The sequence below is a fragment of the Lithobates pipiens genome, unplaced genomic scaffold (assembly GCF_037356315.1).
Source record: "Lithobates pipiens isolate NorthernLeopardFrog02 unplaced genomic scaffold, aLitPip1_a1.2 Scaffold_13, whole genome shotgun sequence".
Classification (NCBI taxonomy): Eukaryota; Metazoa; Chordata; class Amphibia; order Anura; family Ranidae; genus Lithobates; species Lithobates pipiens.
In genome coordinates this window covers 186,053,921-186,074,964 of record NW_027507718.1, presented here as the reverse complement: position 1 = coordinate 186,074,964, position 21,044 = coordinate 186,053,921, and the positions used below count along the sequence as shown (strand labels likewise).

The 21,044-nt window shown below is 40.9% G+C and overlaps 1 protein-coding gene across 1 annotated transcript in view; it reads right to left on the bottom strand.

Annotated features, from left to right (window-relative positions):
- LINGO3 (leucine rich repeat and Ig domain containing 3) overlaps positions 1 to 20,780 on the bottom strand; it is a 145,033-nt gene extending 124,253 nt beyond the window's left edge. Inside the window, exon 1 of the mRNA XM_077475968.1 lies at positions 20,602 to 20,780. Coding sequence (XP_077332094.1) covers positions 20,602 to 20,650 — 49 coding nt within the window. The 5' untranslated portion in view covers positions 20,651 to 20,780. The remainder of the gene's footprint in view (positions 1 to 20,601) is intronic.
- Between the last annotated feature and the right edge of the window lie 264 nt (positions 20,781 to 21,044).

Genomic DNA, 21,044 nt, shown 5'->3' with positions numbered 1-21,044 from the left:
TAAAAAATCACTTCCACAATACCTTTTATTTCTTCTTTAGGTAGTGGTCACATAACTGCTTTGATGTATTTTCAGCCAAATAACCCAGGCCTGCTGGGAAAGGCTATGACAGGAGCAGCCACCGTCAATCACTCTTGACTATACTCCCAGCTGCATAGGTCACTAGCAGCACCATCTGATGGAACAGGTAAGAGTGTTTGATTGACAGTCTGTCCTCCTGTCATAGCTGGTCATGGCAGGGCTGGTCCACCTACCACTCAGAGTGCTTGGATCTGAAGAGTGTGTTCTTCAGATTTGCTTTTGGAGCATGCACACATGTGGTGACAACATTGCAGTGGGAGAATAGGTGTGTGCAGCCTATTGCATTAGGGTGTGCACCCCACTGTGCTCATCAATTGCAGCCAGTGTGTCCATCAATTGTAGCCTCACTGTGCCCATCAATTACAGCCACTGTGCCCATCAATCACAGCCTCATTATGCCCATCAAATGCAGCTTTACCGTGCCCATCAAATGCAGCTTTACCGTGCCCATCAATTGCAGCCACTGTGCCCATCAATGTTAGCCACTGTGCCCATAAATTGCAGCCACTGTGCCCATCAATTGCAGCCACTGTGCCCATAAATTGCAGCCACTGTGCCCATCAATCATAGCCTCACTGTGCCCACCAATTGTAGGCTCACTGTGCCCATCAATTACAGTCACTGTGCCCATCAATCACAGCCTCATTGTGCCCATCAAATGCAGCCTCACTGTGCCCATCAAATGCAGCCTCACTGTGCCCATCTATTGCAGCCTCACTGTGCCCATCAACTGCAGCCTCACTGTGCACATCATATTCAGCCTCACTGTGCCCTTCAAATTCAGCCTCACTATGGCCATTATGAGGGGTTACCACCATCCTTGTGTTGAGTTCCAGAGTCTGTGTAACTGCCCATCAATTACAGTCTCACTGTGCCCATTAATTTCAGCCTCACTGTGCCCATTAATTGCAGCCTCACTGTGCTCATCAAATGCAGCTTCCCTGTTCTCATCAATTGCAGCCTTACTGTGTCCATCAATCGCAGTTTCTCTGTGCACATCATATGCAGCATCACTGTGCCCATCAATTGCAACCTCACTGCGCCCATCAAAAACAGCCTCACAGTCACTGTGCCCGTCAAATGCAGCCCATCAATCAGCATCACTGTGCCCACCAGCATTACTGTGCCCATCAAAATGCAGCCACTGTGCCCATCAACCAGTGTAACTGTGCCCATCACTCAGTGTTACTGTGCCCATCAATTTCAAGTCCACTGCATCAGCTAACCCACCACCATATCTTCCCATATCACAGGGCAGGCTGCAGGGCAAGGCAGTAGTGATTTGGGGGGAGAGGGGGAGGGGGAGAGGAGGGAGAGAAAGAGAGAGGGGGCGTGACAGAGGGGGAGATGAGAAATAAAGAGATCCCTAGCCCTGTCCCTTACCCCCATGTCCAACTCTGCATAATTTATGTGCAGAGTCTATACTGAATGGAAACTCCAGCCATTGTGGTGAGGTCACTCACTGTACACTGTAGCAGTATGTTCGACCCCTGCTCATCCATGTGTGAAGTGCTGAGGCCGGGGGGATAAAATTGCCCTGGGCTGAGTATGTCCTCATCCATGTCAGTGGACACTGACAGAGATCTCGGAAGGCAGGGGAAAGTTTGCTGATAAGGGAGTAGGGTGGCATGGTATCGTCATCCCCATTATCAGCTGTCTCTCCTTCTGTGTTGACAGCAGCATGATGCTGGTTGTTGCAACTTCAGGAAGCATTCGGTGCTGCAACCAGTGTGGGCAGATCAGCAGTCTGGTTTTCTGTGCATCCACGGGATTCGGTGGGTACCAGCAATGTTTGGCAAGCTGCAGGGGAGCCGCTGGCCAGGAGACCACGCCCCCGATCACAGGCAAATTAGGCGGCCGCGAGGCCCCTGTGAGTGCGAGGCCTAGGTGGCTGTCTAATTTGCCTAATTAAAGAGCCGCCTCTGGTGACCAGGCACACCTGGCACACCCTATGCGCATGCTTATGACTGGGAGTCAGGACACTGGCAGGATCAAGAGGCATAAATGAATTTATTTAAAAAAAAGGCACAGTTATTAAAAGACTTTCTACAAAGACTAGATTATATATATATATATATATATATATATATATATATATATATTATTTTTTTTTTAACAATCAGGATTTTTTTTATTGACGGGTTAATAACTGAACAAATAAGCAATAGCTGAATAAGCCCACCATGACATGAGAACACAGCATACATATTTAGAACATTATAGTATACAACAATAAGGAACAAATATGCCCAAAACATGAACATGAATGGAAAATCACATACAGGAAGCCACATATAGATCCGATTCCAGGCTCCGGTATCAAGAAGGGTAAGAATAATGAAGTCACCACAGCACATCCTGCATCCATTTTAGAGTCCTCTACCTTCCATGGAGAAGAATTATATGATCCATGCGGCTACGAACTACATGTAATATTGAGACCAATGGTTCACATCTACTGGGAGGAAGCTGCTGTGATGGTTCCATTCCCTGGGTCTGACGACTGTTGTTGGGAGCATATGAAGGCTATTTGCTTCTTTACCATCTATTAAGTGGCTTTCCTAATGGTGACGGGATTCACTATTAGTGTGGAGCACAGCGGTGGCCCAATAAGGATTTTGGCATAAGAATTATTTGTTCATTCAAGTTTACCATCACCTTTTTCATTATTATGAACTAAGGACTTTTTCAGTGTTAATACTGTTTATTTTAGCATTACAGAATCACAGAGATTTATTGGTTTGCACACCATTTATCTTTGGAGATATCATTTTTTGTGTGGCTTTTAATATTGTTATGGTTGATTTTTATTTCTATTTTTAGTTTTGTGGCGCAGTTACCTTTTACCATTTACCAGACCCCCTAAAAAACAGATTCTGTAAATCCAGCATTGAGCCCAAGGATGCGGCCTCTAGACAAACTGCTGCGTTAGTGAGGAAACCCTCAAACCACCAGTATGCTGTAACCAAAACCGCAGCCCAATAATATACTTGGAAGTTGGGCAGCGCCAGACCCCGCAACTGTGTAGGATGCTGAAGTGTGGATCTAGCAAGGCGCGGAACAGCTCCATTCCAGATAAAGTCCCCAATGCACTTGTCCACCTCCCTGAAAAAGGAGGCCAGAACCCAAACTGGACTATTTCGAAGTAAATAATTGAATTTGGGTAGCACAATGATTTTCAGAATGAAGAAGAGTCAAGGGGAGCCCCGACCATGCCGAGCATCTTTCTTTAAGGAGAGATATCAGGGGAAGGAGATTACGGGCGTAATATTGTGCCGTATCCCTCTACACCAGGACACCTAAATATTTTAAATTCAGATGCCCAACGTAGGGGGGATGGGCTGGCCAGGGCAGCTGCCTGTTTGTCTAATGGGAAAAGTATTGGACCAATTAATTGCCCGAGTACACACCAAACTCGTCAAATACTTCAAGGGCAGCCACCAGCAAGGGCCCCGCATCGTTTAGATACAACAGGGCATCATCCAAATGAAGGGATATATATTTTTTTTAGATTTAACTATAAATTATAAAGTCCTGCCTTAGATTGGCAAGAAAACGGAGACAGAACAGTGATGAGCATATCTCTTGTCACTCTGCTTTCCCTTCTTACCACTATTCTTCTTGTCATCATATGAACTGATTGGCTCCTTGTACGGCTCCTTCCTCTCACACTCCAGTCCTGCTGTACAAGACTGCGAGATATTATTACTAGGACAGATTCTGGTACTTAAACTGCTTGCATTTAAAAAATACATTTAAAATGCATTCATGAAAATATTGTAAAACTACATTAATTTGTGTCTTTTATATCTGCCCGGATATTAGCTTTGCCATGAAAAATGGCAAACAAACAGACATACCAAATTCCCTTTGCCGTCTAAAACACAAGTTAAAAAGCGTGTCAAGCTTGTTTTAAAATGTATGATAAAATTTAGCATTTTGCAGGCAAAATGATAGTGCGCACCCTTTCATAAATCACATCGCATTTTTAAATGTACTTTTTTTTATCCCTTGAACAACAAATAAATAATCCACTACCAAAAAGGGAAATACAGCTTCAACATGTGATTTAAAAATTCTGATTAACCTTCACCCTGGCCAGCTCAATTTCTTACGTAAGAAGCTTCAGCACTGTGCACTTAACAAAATCTGCCATGAAAGCACCACACTTTCACCATTCTCTACATGACAGCAAAGGAGAATGAACCATTGACTTTTTGATTGGGCTAGTTAAAATAAATTATAGCAAATGAATCACATAAATCAGATCTGCTTCCAGCATCTGATCTATGAGAAATCGATAGGAATCACCAGCTTTACATTCATCTCCTTCAAGATCAGCGCTTATGTAGTTCGTATGGCAAGTTAAAGGACAAATATTGTCTGCATTATCTTAATTTTAATGCAGATGTGGAAATGGCATTCATCTTTCCATGTTCTTTGCTAAGCCCTCACAGATCAATTATAAACTATAAATCATTTTCTTTTAGGTTATAGGAACTAGTATTATGGAATTTGTAACCAAACAATGCATTGCTATTTTTATGAATTATTAGTTTCCTTTTTGTTAAACATTTTTCCACTTTAATAAAAAGCAACACCCCCTAGACTTTGAACTGCTCAATGTTTTTGTGGTGCAATGCAGCTCCAGACAAAGTAACATGCTGCTTTCAATTGGTCGTGAAACAACTAATCAGCAGGGGTCCGAGCTGGGGACTATTAAAGCTAAGCACTGCTATGAATACCTTCATCCAGCACAGAATTTCATTTGTAAATCAAATTATATAACATCATTCCTATTCAATTTACTAAATATTGAACAAATGAAAAATCCAACAGAGAAACTGGGAACCCCTTTTAATTTCTGTAAATGGTATGTATGCCAAAGAAGTCAAGCAACTGATTTCCGGACACAAATACCAGTTATTAGGTGATTAAATTCTTTAGCATCTACCAAATAGTGACCAATCCTTAAAGCTTTTACACTTAAAGAGGAACTGAAGTTTTGCTCACATAATTTGTAATAAAAACATCTTTGCCATTCTGAAGCTTTCCTCCAACCAATCATATTATTTTACTGTGATTCTGTACTTGCCAAATATGCTGCAGAAATCTCCCTTCACTAAATCCAGCTGCAGCCATTTTAACTGTGGGCAGCTTAAGCTGCTGCCTGTTCACTTCTTCCCTTCACATCTCCAGCTCTGCAGCCCTGCAGCTCTCATTGGCCCTCTTATGACTCACCCCTACTCCCTTCCTGGCAAACTCTCACAAGAGTGAGAGAGAGAGCTGTGTATTATGTCATAAGCCTAGGCTTTTTACTAGACAAGAAACATGAAGTGGGCTGTATAAGGTATTTACTGGCAGAAAAAAAATGTTTTACTATTCAAAGTTAAAACAACAAGGGCAGAAGATTTAATAGATGAAAAGATGAAAAAATGACTGAAGGTCCGCTTTAACATACAGGAGAGCTACTGTTCCTGATCCTATCAAAACTATTTTCCTAAATGCATGTCAATACATTCTACTGAATATGTTTTTCTGAACAAACCTGATCTTTGTGAAACATATTAATGCAGGTAAACAGTCTTTTTGTCTCTTCACCCCAACGGGCTAAATAAATGCCCATTGTTTGATGTGGACATTTTCCACTGCTGTCTTGACAGAGGATTCATAATGCTACGCAAGAGGTTGGAGCACTCTGCTCCTTCTGCTGCTTCAGCTTTCTCACTGTAGCTTCCTGCTGGGATTGCTAAGCCATCCTTCTAAAAGATAACTATCATACATTTATAAAACATTTTTACCTAACATATGAAGCATTAAAGCCTACATTTACCTAAAAAATTGAAAATAAGCACAAGGAACATTACTTATTTGAAGTTTGATGTGCCCTTTGTGTTTTTGTCTTCTAGTTCAGTAGTGGTTTCTTCTCCTTCAATGCCCCCCACAACCTCACCGCCACAATCTTCCAGTGCAGGTAATAGAACTGAGGAGCTATCACAAGCACTCATCAAGAGTGTCTGACTATGCTCACCCTTTCCATTCACCTCATCCATTCACACAAGCCATACTACAGCTCCTTTGATTGAAACATGATCTATGGATAGCAGGGCAGGAACTTCAATCATCCACCTGTACTCCATTCATAGGTCGTGTTTCATTCATAGATGTGTAATTTTCAGCATTCCCAGCCCTGCCCAGTTACTTTTTGAACTACAGAATACCTTCACCTACAGGTATGTTATGGAGATGAGGAGAGGGGAGCTGTTCTGTTGACATAACACATTTCCTCTCCTAGAGGAACAACATTGCTCTTTCATTGATACAGCACACAGTAGGCATGCTAGGTGTGATACTTACAAGTTCACCAGGGGACAATAATAAAAAGAAAACAGTCTGAAAAAAAGAAAACAAATATAAGGTCTAAATTTACACTTGTGCAGGTTCTGGGTGCCATGTTTGCGTTGGCACAGCAGCCCATTTGAATGGGCTGCTGTACCTCTGGTAAAAGCAAGGCAAACGTTCCCAACCCCATGGACTATTTGAGCATGGTTTATCACAGAGCATGCACAGTTTTGAGGCTTAAAGTGGTTGTAAACCCACTTTGAAAAAAAACTAAGAACTAACACCTGCAAGACAAAGGCATAATGAACTATGCATACTAGTAACACATACGTGCCATTGCTTCAGTTTGTGTCAGTGCGCATGTGCGATGACATCATGCAGGTTTAGAAGATATCCTGGGTAGCTATAGGTAAGCCTAATTATAGGCTTACCTGTAGCAAAAAGTGGTCTGTAAGGGTTTACAACCACTTTAACATATTTGGTATCATTTACTCAAAACAACTTCATATAACTGGATATTGGGCTTGCGTGCGGTGAATTAAATAAAGTGTATTTTTCACTGCAAATAAAGATTTGATAAACAGTAGTGCAAATATCGTACAAGCATCCTCCTTCATGATAGTGCTCTGAGAGTCGGAACAAGAGGAAGGAGACACTAAATTCCCATACACACTATCAGATTTTCTGCTGATTTTTTACTTCTGATTTACCAAAACCATATAATATGAGGTCAAACCTTAGGAGTTTCAATGTGTATGCAATTAGGCAGGCCCTTGTACTACATGGTTTTGGTAAATCTGAAGGAAAAAATCAGCAGAAAATCTGATAGTGTGTATGGGGCTATACACACATTGGCCTAGCTGTATGAACAGAGAGGCACTGCAGTCATGTGATTGCAATGCTTTAAATTGAAAAAAGGTACAAACACACAAATTTGTAGACATAACAATGGTCTTACATTGTATATTTTATATACAGCCCTTCTACCTTAAGGGAAGCACACCCAGAAATCTGTCATTAAGGCCGCGTACACACGCGCGGACTGTTCGCCCAACTTTGTCCGTCCAACAGTTTCAGCAAACAGTCCGCTCAAAATTAGCATGGACGGACATGCCCACACACGACGAACGAACAGTTTGCTGAAACCGTGCGCGATGACGTGAACAGCACGTACGACGGGACGAAAAATACGACGTCCTATACACTGCATTATAGCTTTCGGCGTGAAAATCCTTTCTGAGCATGCGCGCAACTTTGTTTGACGAACAAGCCTACACACGAGCGGGCTGTTCGCTGAAACAAGGTTTCAGCGGACAGTTTTTCGGAAATTCCGAAAAACCTTGTCCGTCCAACTGTCCGCTGAAACTGTCCGCTGAAAGCCCACACACGAGCGGACTGTCCGCCCAAACACTGTTCAGCGGACAAAGTTGGGCGAACAGTCCGCCCGTGTGTACGCGGCCTAAGGCAAAATTGAATTCCTCTGATAAAGTTTTTGGGGTTTGTGCATTTTACCATGTGTGCAAAAAAAAAAAAACGTCCTGGCAGCAAAAGAATTAACGTTATACATCCAAGGACTGGTAATCTGAAAAAAAATCTAATTTTGTCCTATGCCTTAGATACATTTTTTTAAACTCAGAATTGAAACAAATGTAAAAATGTTACATGTATGTTGACTGTCATCCTACATGTGCAAAATATTACAAATGGTGTTAAATTTAGTGTTTCTACTCATTTTGTAATCTTTTTTTTGTATCGCAAAACATCAAGGGGCTCTAAAGTGGGCATTTCAGTGATAATACAATTCTGCATTCTGAAAATAGCATTCCTAATAGATCACAATCAATAGAAACAATGTAAACACTACTACTAATGGTCTTAAAAATACAACTCTTTTATTTTAAATATTAAAAAGCAGCAGTACAAAAATAGATAGGCTCCAAACGGCGCAAAATTTAAAGTCGTATGTGGCTCTGTATTTCAAGTCGGTGGTGAGGAACATTGTGGACTTACATCACAAACCAAGTTCCTCCCATTCAAGCCATAATTTAACGTAACATAGCACAAAAGGGTGGTAGACCAACAGACTTGAACAAGAACTTCCGGGAACACATCCAGATTGTATTTTACACAATATCACTAAGCAAATATACAGTAAACAAAAGAACTTAGTGGGATCTTCTGAATGTACTGTATATCATTGGCACATCTTAGCCATACACATGCCATACACATGCCATTTTTCAGCTGTAGGTAGCAATATTAGTTGTAACTATATCAAATCTTATATTATTATGTCAAGCAGTAATACTTTAACCCAATTTAACTCATACTTTAACATCCCTCTCACCAAAAAAAATAATAATAATTAAATAATATTCAACAAATCACATAAGTATTTCACAAAAAAATAACTGAATAAGTAGCAAAAATCATATGTATCCTTATCTATCTCCTGTGGGTATGAAACTCTAATCTGCTACCCATCTACAAATAAAAAAAAAAACAGGAAGCCAAGTAATACCATTAATTAAAATGAAAATAATTTAAATTTAAATGTAAAAGAGAAAACAATTAGTATTCCCTATTAAGACATCTCAGGTACAAGCAGTCTAACTTTTGCTATCCAAAACATTACATTTTTCATCACTAACTTCTCTCTGTCACCATTCTGTCTGGAGAATTGAATCAATCACTTGAAAATAGTTACTGCTTGAGCTGTAAGTCTTCAATGAATTGCTGATTCATTGGAAGATATCCTTTTTTTTTTAACTCTAATGCCGCATACACACGACCAGACTTTCCGATGGACAAGGTCCGACGGAACGATTCCGCCGGACAATTCAATCGTGTGTAGGCTTCATCGGACCTTTGCTGTCTAAAAATCAGATGGACTTTAGACTTAAAACATGTTTCAAATCTTTCCAATGGACTCGAGTCCAGTAGAAAAATCTGTTTGTCTGTATGCTAGTCCGACTGGCGCAAACCGATGCTAGGGCAGCTATTAGCTACTGGCTATGAACTTCCTTATTTTAGTCCGGTCTTACGTCATCACGTTCGAATCCGTCGCACTTTGATGTGCTTGTGTATGTCCAAGTGTATTCCTTCAGAAAGTTAGTCGGAATGCCGCCAAAAGTCCGTCGGGAAGACCGTCGGACCTAGTCCGTCGAAAAGTCTGGTCCTGTGTACGCAACATTAATTGACTCCCCAATATACAGAAGTGGATTCTAATAAAATCCAGGACATTACTAAAGTTATCACATGGAATCCACCTATTATGAATAATCTTCATTACTTTAGGAGATAATTTGTTAAAACTGGTTACAAAAGGAATACAACTGGATTGATCTTCTCTCCTCTACTTTGGATCCCTCACTGTCCAATCCCAGCATTGTTAAATCCAAAGGTTTAGGGGAAAAGCCATGTGTCAAAAATCTCTCCATCATCGTTAGCCTTTTCAGGTTTTTTTTTTTTTTACAGGATCAGATCCTATCCACCCTTATCAGCTGAGCCCTAGACTGTTGATCCTTTGTCGAGATTTTTGTTGATCAGTGGCTGTAGGTGCTGATCAGTGCATTCTGTCGGGGGGGAGGGGGGCTGGTGGAATTCTTCCTTCTACCTTGTTTGTGTGAATGGAGGAGTTTGTTCACTTTTAATTTTTGCTCAGCCTGCTGGCTGTATGAAATAAGCTTACAGTGGTTCTAAAGTCAAATGTTTTTTCCCTGCATTAAGGTAAAATTGCACCACTACCTGTTTTACTTACCCTCATCCTTAAACACTTACTTGGCTCCTGTCACAGCTCCAGTACTGTTTGGGCTGCAGTGCCCCTCACTTCCTGCTTTCACAGTAGGCACTGAGGGCTGCTGTTAATCAAACTCCTGTTAGTGATTAGCGGGGGGCGTGGCTTGCCAACGCTGTGTGTGTCTAGGGACACACACACAGCCCAGCTTGGAAACATGCATGTATGTGTGCCTCCATAGCATCCAGATTGCTAAGGAGGCACCTGGAGGAGGGAGGAGAAGACAGCACCAGTAGGGAAATTCCAGAAGAGAGTAGGTAAGTAAAACAACAATTCCGACAATTCCTTGCCGTTTATATGCAAGACAAAATCCAGGCACATGCCTTCGGACAAAAAAATCCGATCGTGTGTATAAGCCTTAAGGGACCAAAAGAGACAGGGTGGTGACAAAGAAAGAGAAATTATTGTTCAAGAGGGAAGCATTTGAAAGTTAGAATGCTTGCATCCTAAGGCCCCTTTCACACGGACAGATAGAGCGGTGCTTTTAGCTGCGGATTTTCTAGTTTTCTACCGCAGCTAAAAGCACACAATGCTTTCCTATGGCCCCATTCACACACAGCGTTTAGCTGCGATTTCGTTACATGCGGTTCGGTGCGAATAGAAAAAATAGAATTGAATGCGTCCAGGTGCGATGTAGCGCAGTTATATGCACATAACCGCCGGTAATCGCAGACTTTTGTGTCAACTGCGGATAGCAGTGTGAGAAGGGATTCAAGGGACCAAAAAAAAAAGGGTTGCTATGGGAATGACTATATTAGATAACTGCAGCTGAACGCAACTGCACAGAAATGCACATAAACGCATGTAATTGCACTGTACAAATGCAGCCGATCGCTGTGCCTGGAGTCTTGAATTTCACAGAAAAAAATAAACATGCTAAAGTGCGGCAGAACAGCTGCCTGTGTGAAAGGGGCCTAAAGATCCCAATAGAGAATTACAATTTTCTTCTGTAATTTAATTAATTTGTGTGTTTTTATTTTATTTTATTTTTTAATTTGTTAATAGGTGGAAGATTGGTGTTTGATATCTGTAGGGGACTGATGAGAATATGCATATCATTTGTGAAATATTAGATTTTTTTCTGTGAGGAGTGGCTTCACAGTAAAGTGTTAGTTGTTTTGGGCTAAAGGAAACTTGCTTGACAATATAAATATATGATTCAATATATAGTTACTTACAACTAACATCCAGAAGTTTTTCTTTAGCCCAGTTATGCCCTGTACACACGGTCGGACATTCCGACCACAAAATCCGTCGGATTTTGTCTGAAACTTGTGTTGCATACACACGGTTGGACAAAGTTATCGGAAAATCCGATTGTGTGGAACTCGGTGACGTTCATTATGTACGACGGGACTACATTCAGGCTAGTAGCCAATAGCTTTGGTCTCGTAATTTAATCGGAGCATGCGTGGCACTTTGTCTGTCGAAATTCTGTACAAACCATCGGAAAAAGTCAGATCGGATTTTGTTGTCGGAAAATTTTAGATTCAGCTCTCAAACTTTTTATGTTGGGACTTCTGACGCAAAAAGTCTGATAGAGCACACACGTGATCGGATTTTCCGACAACATAATTCGATCTGACCTTTTCCATCGGAAAGTCCGACCGCGTGTACAGGGCATTAGTCTATCTTAATTTATTCTATGTTATTCTGCTAAATTGCAGTCTGGGTGGGCAGGATTTGGTTTGAGATGCAATTCCACAGGTTGCCCATCAACTTGCCCTCTTTCCTCTGATTGGCTGGCATAAACAATGCTCTGTTTTTTTATTAGAGGAGATGTATTAGAAAAGATGCATATCAATAATAAGTTAAAAGAATGATACATGCAAGTGCTCCTAGCTTGAATAGAAGCCATATACAGCTTTAAAAGGTCGCTATAAATTGAAGTTGCCCTATTTCTGTAATGCCATTTTTGATTATTTTAAAAAAAAAGCCATATTTTAAGACCTGGGTAAAGATGAGAAGTATTGTGTACGCTAAGTGGCATGCTCTGAACTGGTGAAGAGGTCTTCATCCTTGTACCAGCCATTTTACTAAAAATAAACAGAACCAGTATAAATATAGAATTATATAAAAGTCTTTCCTTTTTATTAATAACAAGATGTTCTTGAGCATCAGTCAAGTAATTTTGCCTAGGTTCAGATGATGTTCAGACTGCTGGAAGCAATAGGAAACATTTCCTAAGTCTTCTATCCTAATGCTCTGTACACACGGTCGGACATTCCGATGACAAAATCCGTCTGATTATTTCTGACGGATTTTGGCCCAAACATGTCTTACATACACACGGTCACACAAAGTTGTCGGAAAATCTAATCGTTCTGAACGAGGTGATGTAAAACACGCATGATGGGACTATAAAGATGCCAGTAGCCAATAGCTTTCATCTCATAATTTATTCTGAGCATGCGTGGCAATTTGTGCGTCAGAAACGTATACACTCAATTGGAATTTAAAAAATCTGATTTTGTTGTCGGAAAATTTGAGCTCTCAAACTTTGTGTGTTGGAAATTCCGACAGAAATCGTCCGATGGAGCCCACACACCATGGGAATTTCCGACAACACGATCCGATCATACATTTTCCGTTGGAAAGTCTGACCGTGTGTAAAGGGCATAAGGGATCAAAGCATAACATTGTAACTTTGTCAACTCACAAACTTAGAGGCTGCAATAGTTGGCTAGTCTGATCAGACATTTGAGAATACAAAATAACTGAACAGGCACCAGGATGTCCCTGATTTTGTCATCTCTGAACCACCATCTGCGTTCAGAATGTATATGCTAACCCTGGATGATGACTGAACAAATATGGTGCTATCTCCTCCTTCTGGAGGAAAAGAGCAGATAAAGGCATTTCAAGGAGAGTGCTATGAACTTACATATGCATGCACTAAATATGAAAAATACATTTGATGCTAGGTTCACTTTAATTGTTAGTTAAGTAAAGAAATAAAATATTATTAACATTTCGGTATCACTCACTAAAAAAAACAAAAAACATCAGAAGCACAAGATAAGCTTACAAATCAGTGTAATATGTGACAACTATTGAATTTTCATTTGATCCTGTTGTACTTTCTGTATGGCTGCTAAACACAGAAGGATCTAGGCAGGTGAATATGCCCTGATTGGACTGCCAATCTATATACAAAATGAGCTTATGTTTCTACAATACACATTTAGGAAGGTCATTAAAATATTAAATTATGCAGCAAAAACTAATAGCAAGCAAGCACTCTAATAGGTGATATATAATGTATTTACCATTTTATAATGTGAGCAGCGGGTTTCCTCAACTATCCAATGAAGGTAAGAAAAAACTAACTTCCATTTGTATTTATTTTAAATTCACATTCTAAAGTCTACCATAAATGAACTGTGATTTTACATATTAATTGTCTATTGTGCCACATTACAATGGTCATTTGCATGCAGATTTTAGGTGTTCTGCACAGAGGCTGCTGGTATATCAGCACTCCTTGTAAATGCTGTGAAAAAAATCAATAACAGCATAAGCTATCTGGAGATAGCATTGTTTTCAGTCTATTGACAGAATTCTTAACGTAAACTTAAGCCTCGTACACACGATCAGATTGTTGGCCAACAAAGCATCAGACTTTTGTCCGAAGGGCATGTGCCAGGAACTTGTCTTGCATACAAATGGTACAGAATTGTCGGCCAACAAACACAAACGTAGTGGCGTACTACGTGGAATTTCAGCTCTTGAGCGCCAACTTCTGTTAATGTCGTATTTGGTGAGCATTGATTCCGAGCATGCGTGTTTGTACTTTGGACTTTTGTGTGACGGACTTGTGTACAAACCATACGAAAATCTGACAACAGACCGTTGTCCGCCAAAAATTTACTAGCCTGCTATCAAACATTTGTTTGCAGAAAGTTGGACAACAATTGTCTGATGGAGCGTACTAACGGTCGCATTTTAGGCAAACAGTCTGTTATCACACAATTCCCTGCCGAAAATCTGATCGTGTGTACGAGGCTTTACATTGAGTAAATAGGAGTAGTAAAACACAATTGCTGTGCTGCACTTCTAAAGCCCCATACACACGGTCGGACTTGTACAAACTTTTCCGTGGACTTTTGTACAAAGTGTGTTGTCCACAAGTTTGTATTGCATACACACGGTCGGACTTTTTGACAACAAACACGAACGTAATGACGTCACAACGTACTGACGCCGCTTCAAAAGAGGACGTTCAATGACTCCAGCGCCACCTTTGGTCAACTTCTGTATTGTAGTCTGATCGTTTGCAATGGTTCTGAGCATGCGTGTTTGTACCTTGTACAAAAGTCCGATGCTTTTGCGTACACACGGTAGGACTTTGCTCCATCGGACTTTTGTTGCCAGAAAGTTTGTCCGTTCGCACAGCCAACAAAAGTCCGATGAAAACAGAAAAAGTTTGTCCGATGGAGCGTACACACAGTCGGATGTTGCTCCAAAACAGCTAATTTGCATGTTTGTTGTCAAAAAGTCCGACCGTGTGTACGGGCCTTTAAGCCTCATACACACGATAGGACTTTGTACAAACTTTCCCTTGGATTTTTGTACAAAGGGCGTCGGCCCTGAACTTGTATTGCATACACACAGCAGGACTTTTTCAGCCAACTTTCACCAAACCACGTGGTTTTTCTGCTCTTTACCGCCACCTTTGGTCAACTTCTGTATTGTTGTCTGATCTTTTGCATTGGTTCTGAGGATGCCTGTTTGTACTTTGTACAAAAGTCCTATGGTTTTCTGTACACACGATCAGACTTTGCTCCATCTGACTTTTGTTGCCAGAAAGTTTGTCCGATGAAAACCAAAAAAGTTTGTCCGATGGAGCGTACACACAGTCGGATGTTGCTCCAAAACAGCTAATTTGCATGTTTGTTGTCAAAAAGTCTGATCGTGTGTATGGGCCTTAAGTACCTACCATTATTTCTGCCTCTACGGCATACATATAAATGGAAACAGTTATTTTATTTATTTTTTAAAAGCATTAGCAAATTCTGGCAACATTTTTTTCTGATTTGGCTTATCACATTAACACAGCTCCTGTATCCATGAAAAAAGAAATCTACCAACTATCTTTAAAATAATGTATTTTCCTGCTTAACCAGATTGGGTGTTTACCATGACCACAGGTTCAATGTTGCAGAGAACTTTCATTACATTTTCTAGAGAGTGATAAAACCTTATCAAGGGTAAATAATTGATTTTATAGATTCACCTAGTGTTTCTTATGGAGGACCCTGCCTCCCACGTTTTATTCATTCCCACGCACATATTGTCAGTAGCTCTGAGATACTGCAAATAAGGCTTTTGCACCCAACTCCTATTACGTTCATAGCTTCCCTAATTTGGAAGGGAGGGTGTATGGCTGCTAAACACAGAAGGATCTAGGCAGGTGAATATGCCCTGATTGGACTGCCAATATATATACAAAATGAGCTTATGTTTCTACAATACACATTTAGGAAGGTCATTAAAATATTAAATTATGCAGCAAAAACGAATTTATTTATGTTTATCTCCAAATTGGCAAGCATAAAAATGAAGAACTGCAATGATACAACTTTCATGAATAAACTGACATTCAATGCCCGTGTTCACGATTGAAGATTAAAAACCATCGACAATTCCTTAGTTCCTCTGATGACCCTCATGATTACACAGGGACATTTTAGTATGTAAAAACTGGATATAACAACACAAAGCACACAGCTGCCTCCTAAAGTGATATTAGTGCAATTTTTTTGTAAAAGAAGAAGCAGGACTTATTTAATATTGCTCTAATATTTTTTTCTCCTCTACGCTTTCTCGTTATACTATCCCCTGGCCGCATTGCCCCACGTCAGATATTTGGGTGTCTCCTGTACCTGTTGGACCTATGGCATCCCACTGGAGTTGTCACTTCATGCACACAACTGTTTTGCACTACAAGCTTACATACAGCCCCTCCCAGCAACACACACAGGCAGAATGAGAGACCACACGTAGGACAGTATGAACAGCTAGCATGGAGGAGAAAAATTGCTAAAAGAAACAATGAAAGCATGTATTCATGCTATTAGGATCTAATTTTCCAAGAAAAAAACAAGGCTTTAATATCACTTTAAGCCCTTGTACACACGGTCGCACATTCAGACAGAGAATGTCTGATCGGACCGTGTTGTCGGATAATCCGACGCCGGTGTGGGCTTCATCTGACTTTTTCCGTCGGAATGTCCGACCAACAAAGTTTGAGAGCTGCATATAAAATTTTTCCGACAACATGATCCGATCGGACTTTGTCCGATCATTTGTAGAGAATTCCGATTGGACAAAGTGCCATGCATGCTCAGATCAAATTCCTAGACCAAAGCTATTGGCTACTAGCCTGAACGTAGTCCCGTCGTAACTAAATAACGTCATCACGTTACGAACGATCAGATTTTCTGACAATTTTGTCCGACCGTGTGTATGTAACACCAGTTTCGGACAAAATCCGTCAGACAAAATTTGACGGATTTTGTTGTCGGAATGTGCGACCGTGTGTACAAGGGCTAAGAGGAACTTCATTCCCTCTCAGAATGTTTCATTAACCCTCCCTGTTATGGTTACTTGTCTTTAATTCATATAGTAACCTGCCCAGCAGATCCAGCTTTGTCTTGATGCGATCCACTGTTCAGGTGTCACCGCCATCTTGATCCTCGTCAGTGGTCATGGTCTCGTTGGCTCTTCTGGGTTCAGCCAGCTGACCCCTAATGACATATACCAGCTCTGCCTATGGCTGCTGTTTGTCCCTACTCCCCTACATCTACAGCTCCCTGGGATATGCAATAGGGTTTTCCCAGGATGCTGTGGTAGAAGGGGCATATCATTCTAACCTAGACAAGAATGGCGGCGGGCTATGGGGGTATATGAAACAACTAAAAAAGTAAACAAACAAATCTGCCATGTATATTGTGGAGAGAGGAAAGAGTGTAGGGACCTAAAGTCACTCAGGGGAGTAAAAGTCCTTATTAGGTCATAAATTCCACACTATAAATCTATGTTGTGTCAATTTATTACATTATTATTCAGAATTTCTATAGCGCCAACAGTTCACACGTCGCTTTACAAAACGATTACATTTGTAAAATAATGATTTTATTTCACCTGTAATTGTATTAAAAGAGCTTAAAAACATGACCTGACGGTGGTATGTGAGGGCAGTTAGGGAAAAACGACACTACTACTATTTCGTACTGTGCTGTAACCTACCTAGCATATGATACTTTCTAAAGTTAGTCTTTATGATTGGTATTTTGAATGCTCTGAGATAAATGGAAATATCTTATGCCCCGTACACACGATCGGAATTCTCGTCGGAAAAAGCTCTGATGGTTTTCCCGTCGGAATTCCGATGGAATTCCGCTCCAACTGTCTTGCCTACACACGGCCATACCAAATTACAACCGCCAAGAACGCGGTGAAGTACAACACGTATGACTGGACTAGAAAAAGGAAGTTCAATACCCAGTAGCCAATAGCTTCCATCTTGTAGTTGAATCTGAGCATACGTGAGTTTTTTGCGCGTCGGCATTGCATACACACGATCGGAATTTCCAATAGAAAATTTTTCCATCGGGAAAATTGAGAACATGTTATGCTGGTGGAAATTCGCCCAGCTAAATTCCAATGGAGCATACACACGGTCGCATTTTCCGATGAAAATCTCTCATCGGTCTTTTGCTGGCCGAAATTCCGATCGTGTGTACGCAGCATAAGAGTTGTTGAATTACAACCTTTATGATACTAGCAGAACTATATAGAGAACATTACAGCATTAATTGATTCTCAGAAGCATGGAAATGGAGGACATGTCAGCCACTTGTTCTCACATATTCAATACAGCTGACACAGCTCAGTTGGTAATCCCTGTGCATGAATTTTAACAGTGGGTGACTCTGTACTTTGTGCCATATACTGTCAAGGCCACATGGATATGTAATGGATCAAAAAATATATATACTGCTTTTATTTCACTAAGTTCTAAGTTAAAGGGGAACTTCACCCATGCCCATGAATTTAACTTTTCATATACCGCTTATCTTTTGACGCTCCTTGATGCAGAATAAACATACTAACAAATCCAGCGAATCCTGTGCTGCCCTTTCCTCACTTGTCACTCTTTTACCGCATGTCCCATCCTGCGGCACCATCTTCAAATAGGAAATAGTTGTCTCTTCCCCATTTGCACAGCTGGTCTCCCAATGATGCTAACTTAATCCCATGCATGCGGGATTGCCCAGCAATGACATTGTGTATCCTCTTGTACACTCATCTGTTTAAAATAGCTCCCCCCCCCCGATCTCACGAGAGTCTTTTTTTATCAACAAATGAGTGTATTGGCCACAGCGCATGCGTGACATGGGGCGAATTATATCACATATTTCATGGCATGCATGTGCCAGGTGCCAAAACACTAACCTTGCACAAAAAAAAAGCATTTTTCATGCTCCTAAACTCCCAACATGTGCAGTTTAGAGATGAGATCTTCCTAGAAGGCACTGGTGATGTCGGCGATGTTATCAGTGCCTAAAAAGAACCAGGAAATTGGAACATAGCAAAATTACTTTGTAAAATAATGAACTGTTCGATGATTTTATGTCAGCATTCAGAGCTGCATGCGCATGTAAAATTTTGTAAAATGGGGGAAAGGTCCATTTTAAACCCTATACTTTATAGTAATTAAGTGATCTTATGAGAGACTTATGCTGATGACATATGGGTGATTTTCTTGCAATAATTACCGCTATTTTTGTTACAACAATTTATTGCTAAGAAAAACATAATCATTTTCTATGGCATTGCTAAGAGTGAAATTTTTAAAGTAATTCGTCAAACTGTGCTCAGTGATCGAGGTTCATCAGTATTTTGGATCGGCAGCAAAATCGCTAGCGACAGTCACTCCTAATGCTTGCACCAATTGCTGATAACTGACAAGAGCGATTTGTAGCAGCGCACAACCTAATGCTGTAGCAAATCACCAGCGACTCTAACGATTAAATCACTAGTTACAAATTGCTGATAAATCCCTGTTAATCGCTGGCATTAGCAATATGAAGCAGCGATTAAACTCTTAAATTAAAAAATTACACATGTGCCATGACCTTTAATAAACTATACATACATGTTAAGTCCTTAGAACATCCTTAAGTTTCATTTACATTGACGGTGGTCTCTAAAAAGTGATCTGCGATACTGCTGCCTCCTGAATGCTTGTTTTTTTTTTCTGCCAAACTGATTTATAATGGGAATACTGCACCACAACTGCATGTCAAGCATTTGATGCATTGTGATGCAGCCCCATTCACTTGAGTGGGTCACATTTGGTGGCACTACTGCCCACTGAACGTGGCACGCGGTATAGTTTTTGCCCCTGACTGCGCTAGTAGGTACCAACCTTGGAAGCAGCCATGTTAGCTTGCAACTGGGCAGTCAGGAGACAGTAACACTTCAGTTCAATTGCCTATTTTACCGCCCCCTCACTCCTGGCCACCCATGCAAACTTAGTTGTACTGAGCCGCATCTGCGAGAGAATGGCATACCAATGCTATCAGGCTCTCAGTGTAATGTAAAACTGAGCATGAGACACTGTTGTTAGTAGACTGTGTGTGATGTAATGTTCTGACTGTCTGCGAGCATGGCTGTTCTGATCAATGTGCTTTTATATTATCTTTGGAGTCCGCAATACTTTTTAGATAATAAAATATTAACAATATAAACGGTCTTTATTTTAGGTTGCATGCCCTTGCTGCAAGGATATGGTAATATGTCCATGTGTGATCATGTGTGATGCCCTGCTAAATATTAAATCTACTATTTGTACAAGCAGTAATAATCTAGGAAAAGCCCAATACTAATTGCATATGTAGGAATAAAGGCAAAGAAGCAGCCAAAATGTGGCAAACTGTGTATGGAGAGTACCATAACCTGAGTGCAGGATGAGGGAAAACATTTGTAAACACTGATCTCCATAAAGGCACCATTCATGCATTCCTCCACACTGCTCATAACCTGATCTATGAAATCCCAGCCTTTTCCTCTAACCTAACCACCCTGAAGTGTCTGTGACAACCAAAGTCCTCTTTTTTTTTTTTTTTCTTCAATGTTGATCATTGCACGGTGCCAGTTTCAGTTGTGCCATTGACAAACATTGCAGGTTCTCCCAGTCACATCACACCGCAATTCTCCACGCCACTCCAGAATAATATGCTGCAGCTCTAGTCTTTCAACTAATAAAGCCCTAAACCTAGATTTATACTGCATGTCAAGTCTGCAGTGCAGCTGTGTATAAGAGCAGAACATTTTGTCAGCCCCCCCACCAATGCATGCAGCCCTGTTCTTACCCAACACACTTTGAGGTCCAAGGTTCACTGAGCTTGTAAAGCCTTCCATCTGCTCCTCATCATCTCGGTTAGGCTGTCTCCTGTCATGTCAATGTGGTGGCTGTGTCCTAGTATCTGGGCTGTGTGTCCCTCCTCCCAGTCACTGTGCTCTTTTCCTTTGCTGCTCATACAGAACATGCGTCTCAGCCAGTGACTCCCTCTCCTGCCCTCCCTCCTCTCTTTTCTTTCCCCTCTGTCTATTCTCCTCTCCCCCTTCTCCACTTACCTATTGTCCTCTGTCTCCCTCAATGCTACCTCATTAGCTTTCGGTCACACTGCATGCACTGATGCTAAGTAACTGATTATTGGAACTTTGTAGCGCTGGGTGGGAGAGGTGCACGCTGTTAGGCTGCACGCTTTAGCTTCTTTAAGCGTTTATAGAGCAATTTTTATGCGATTTTTCA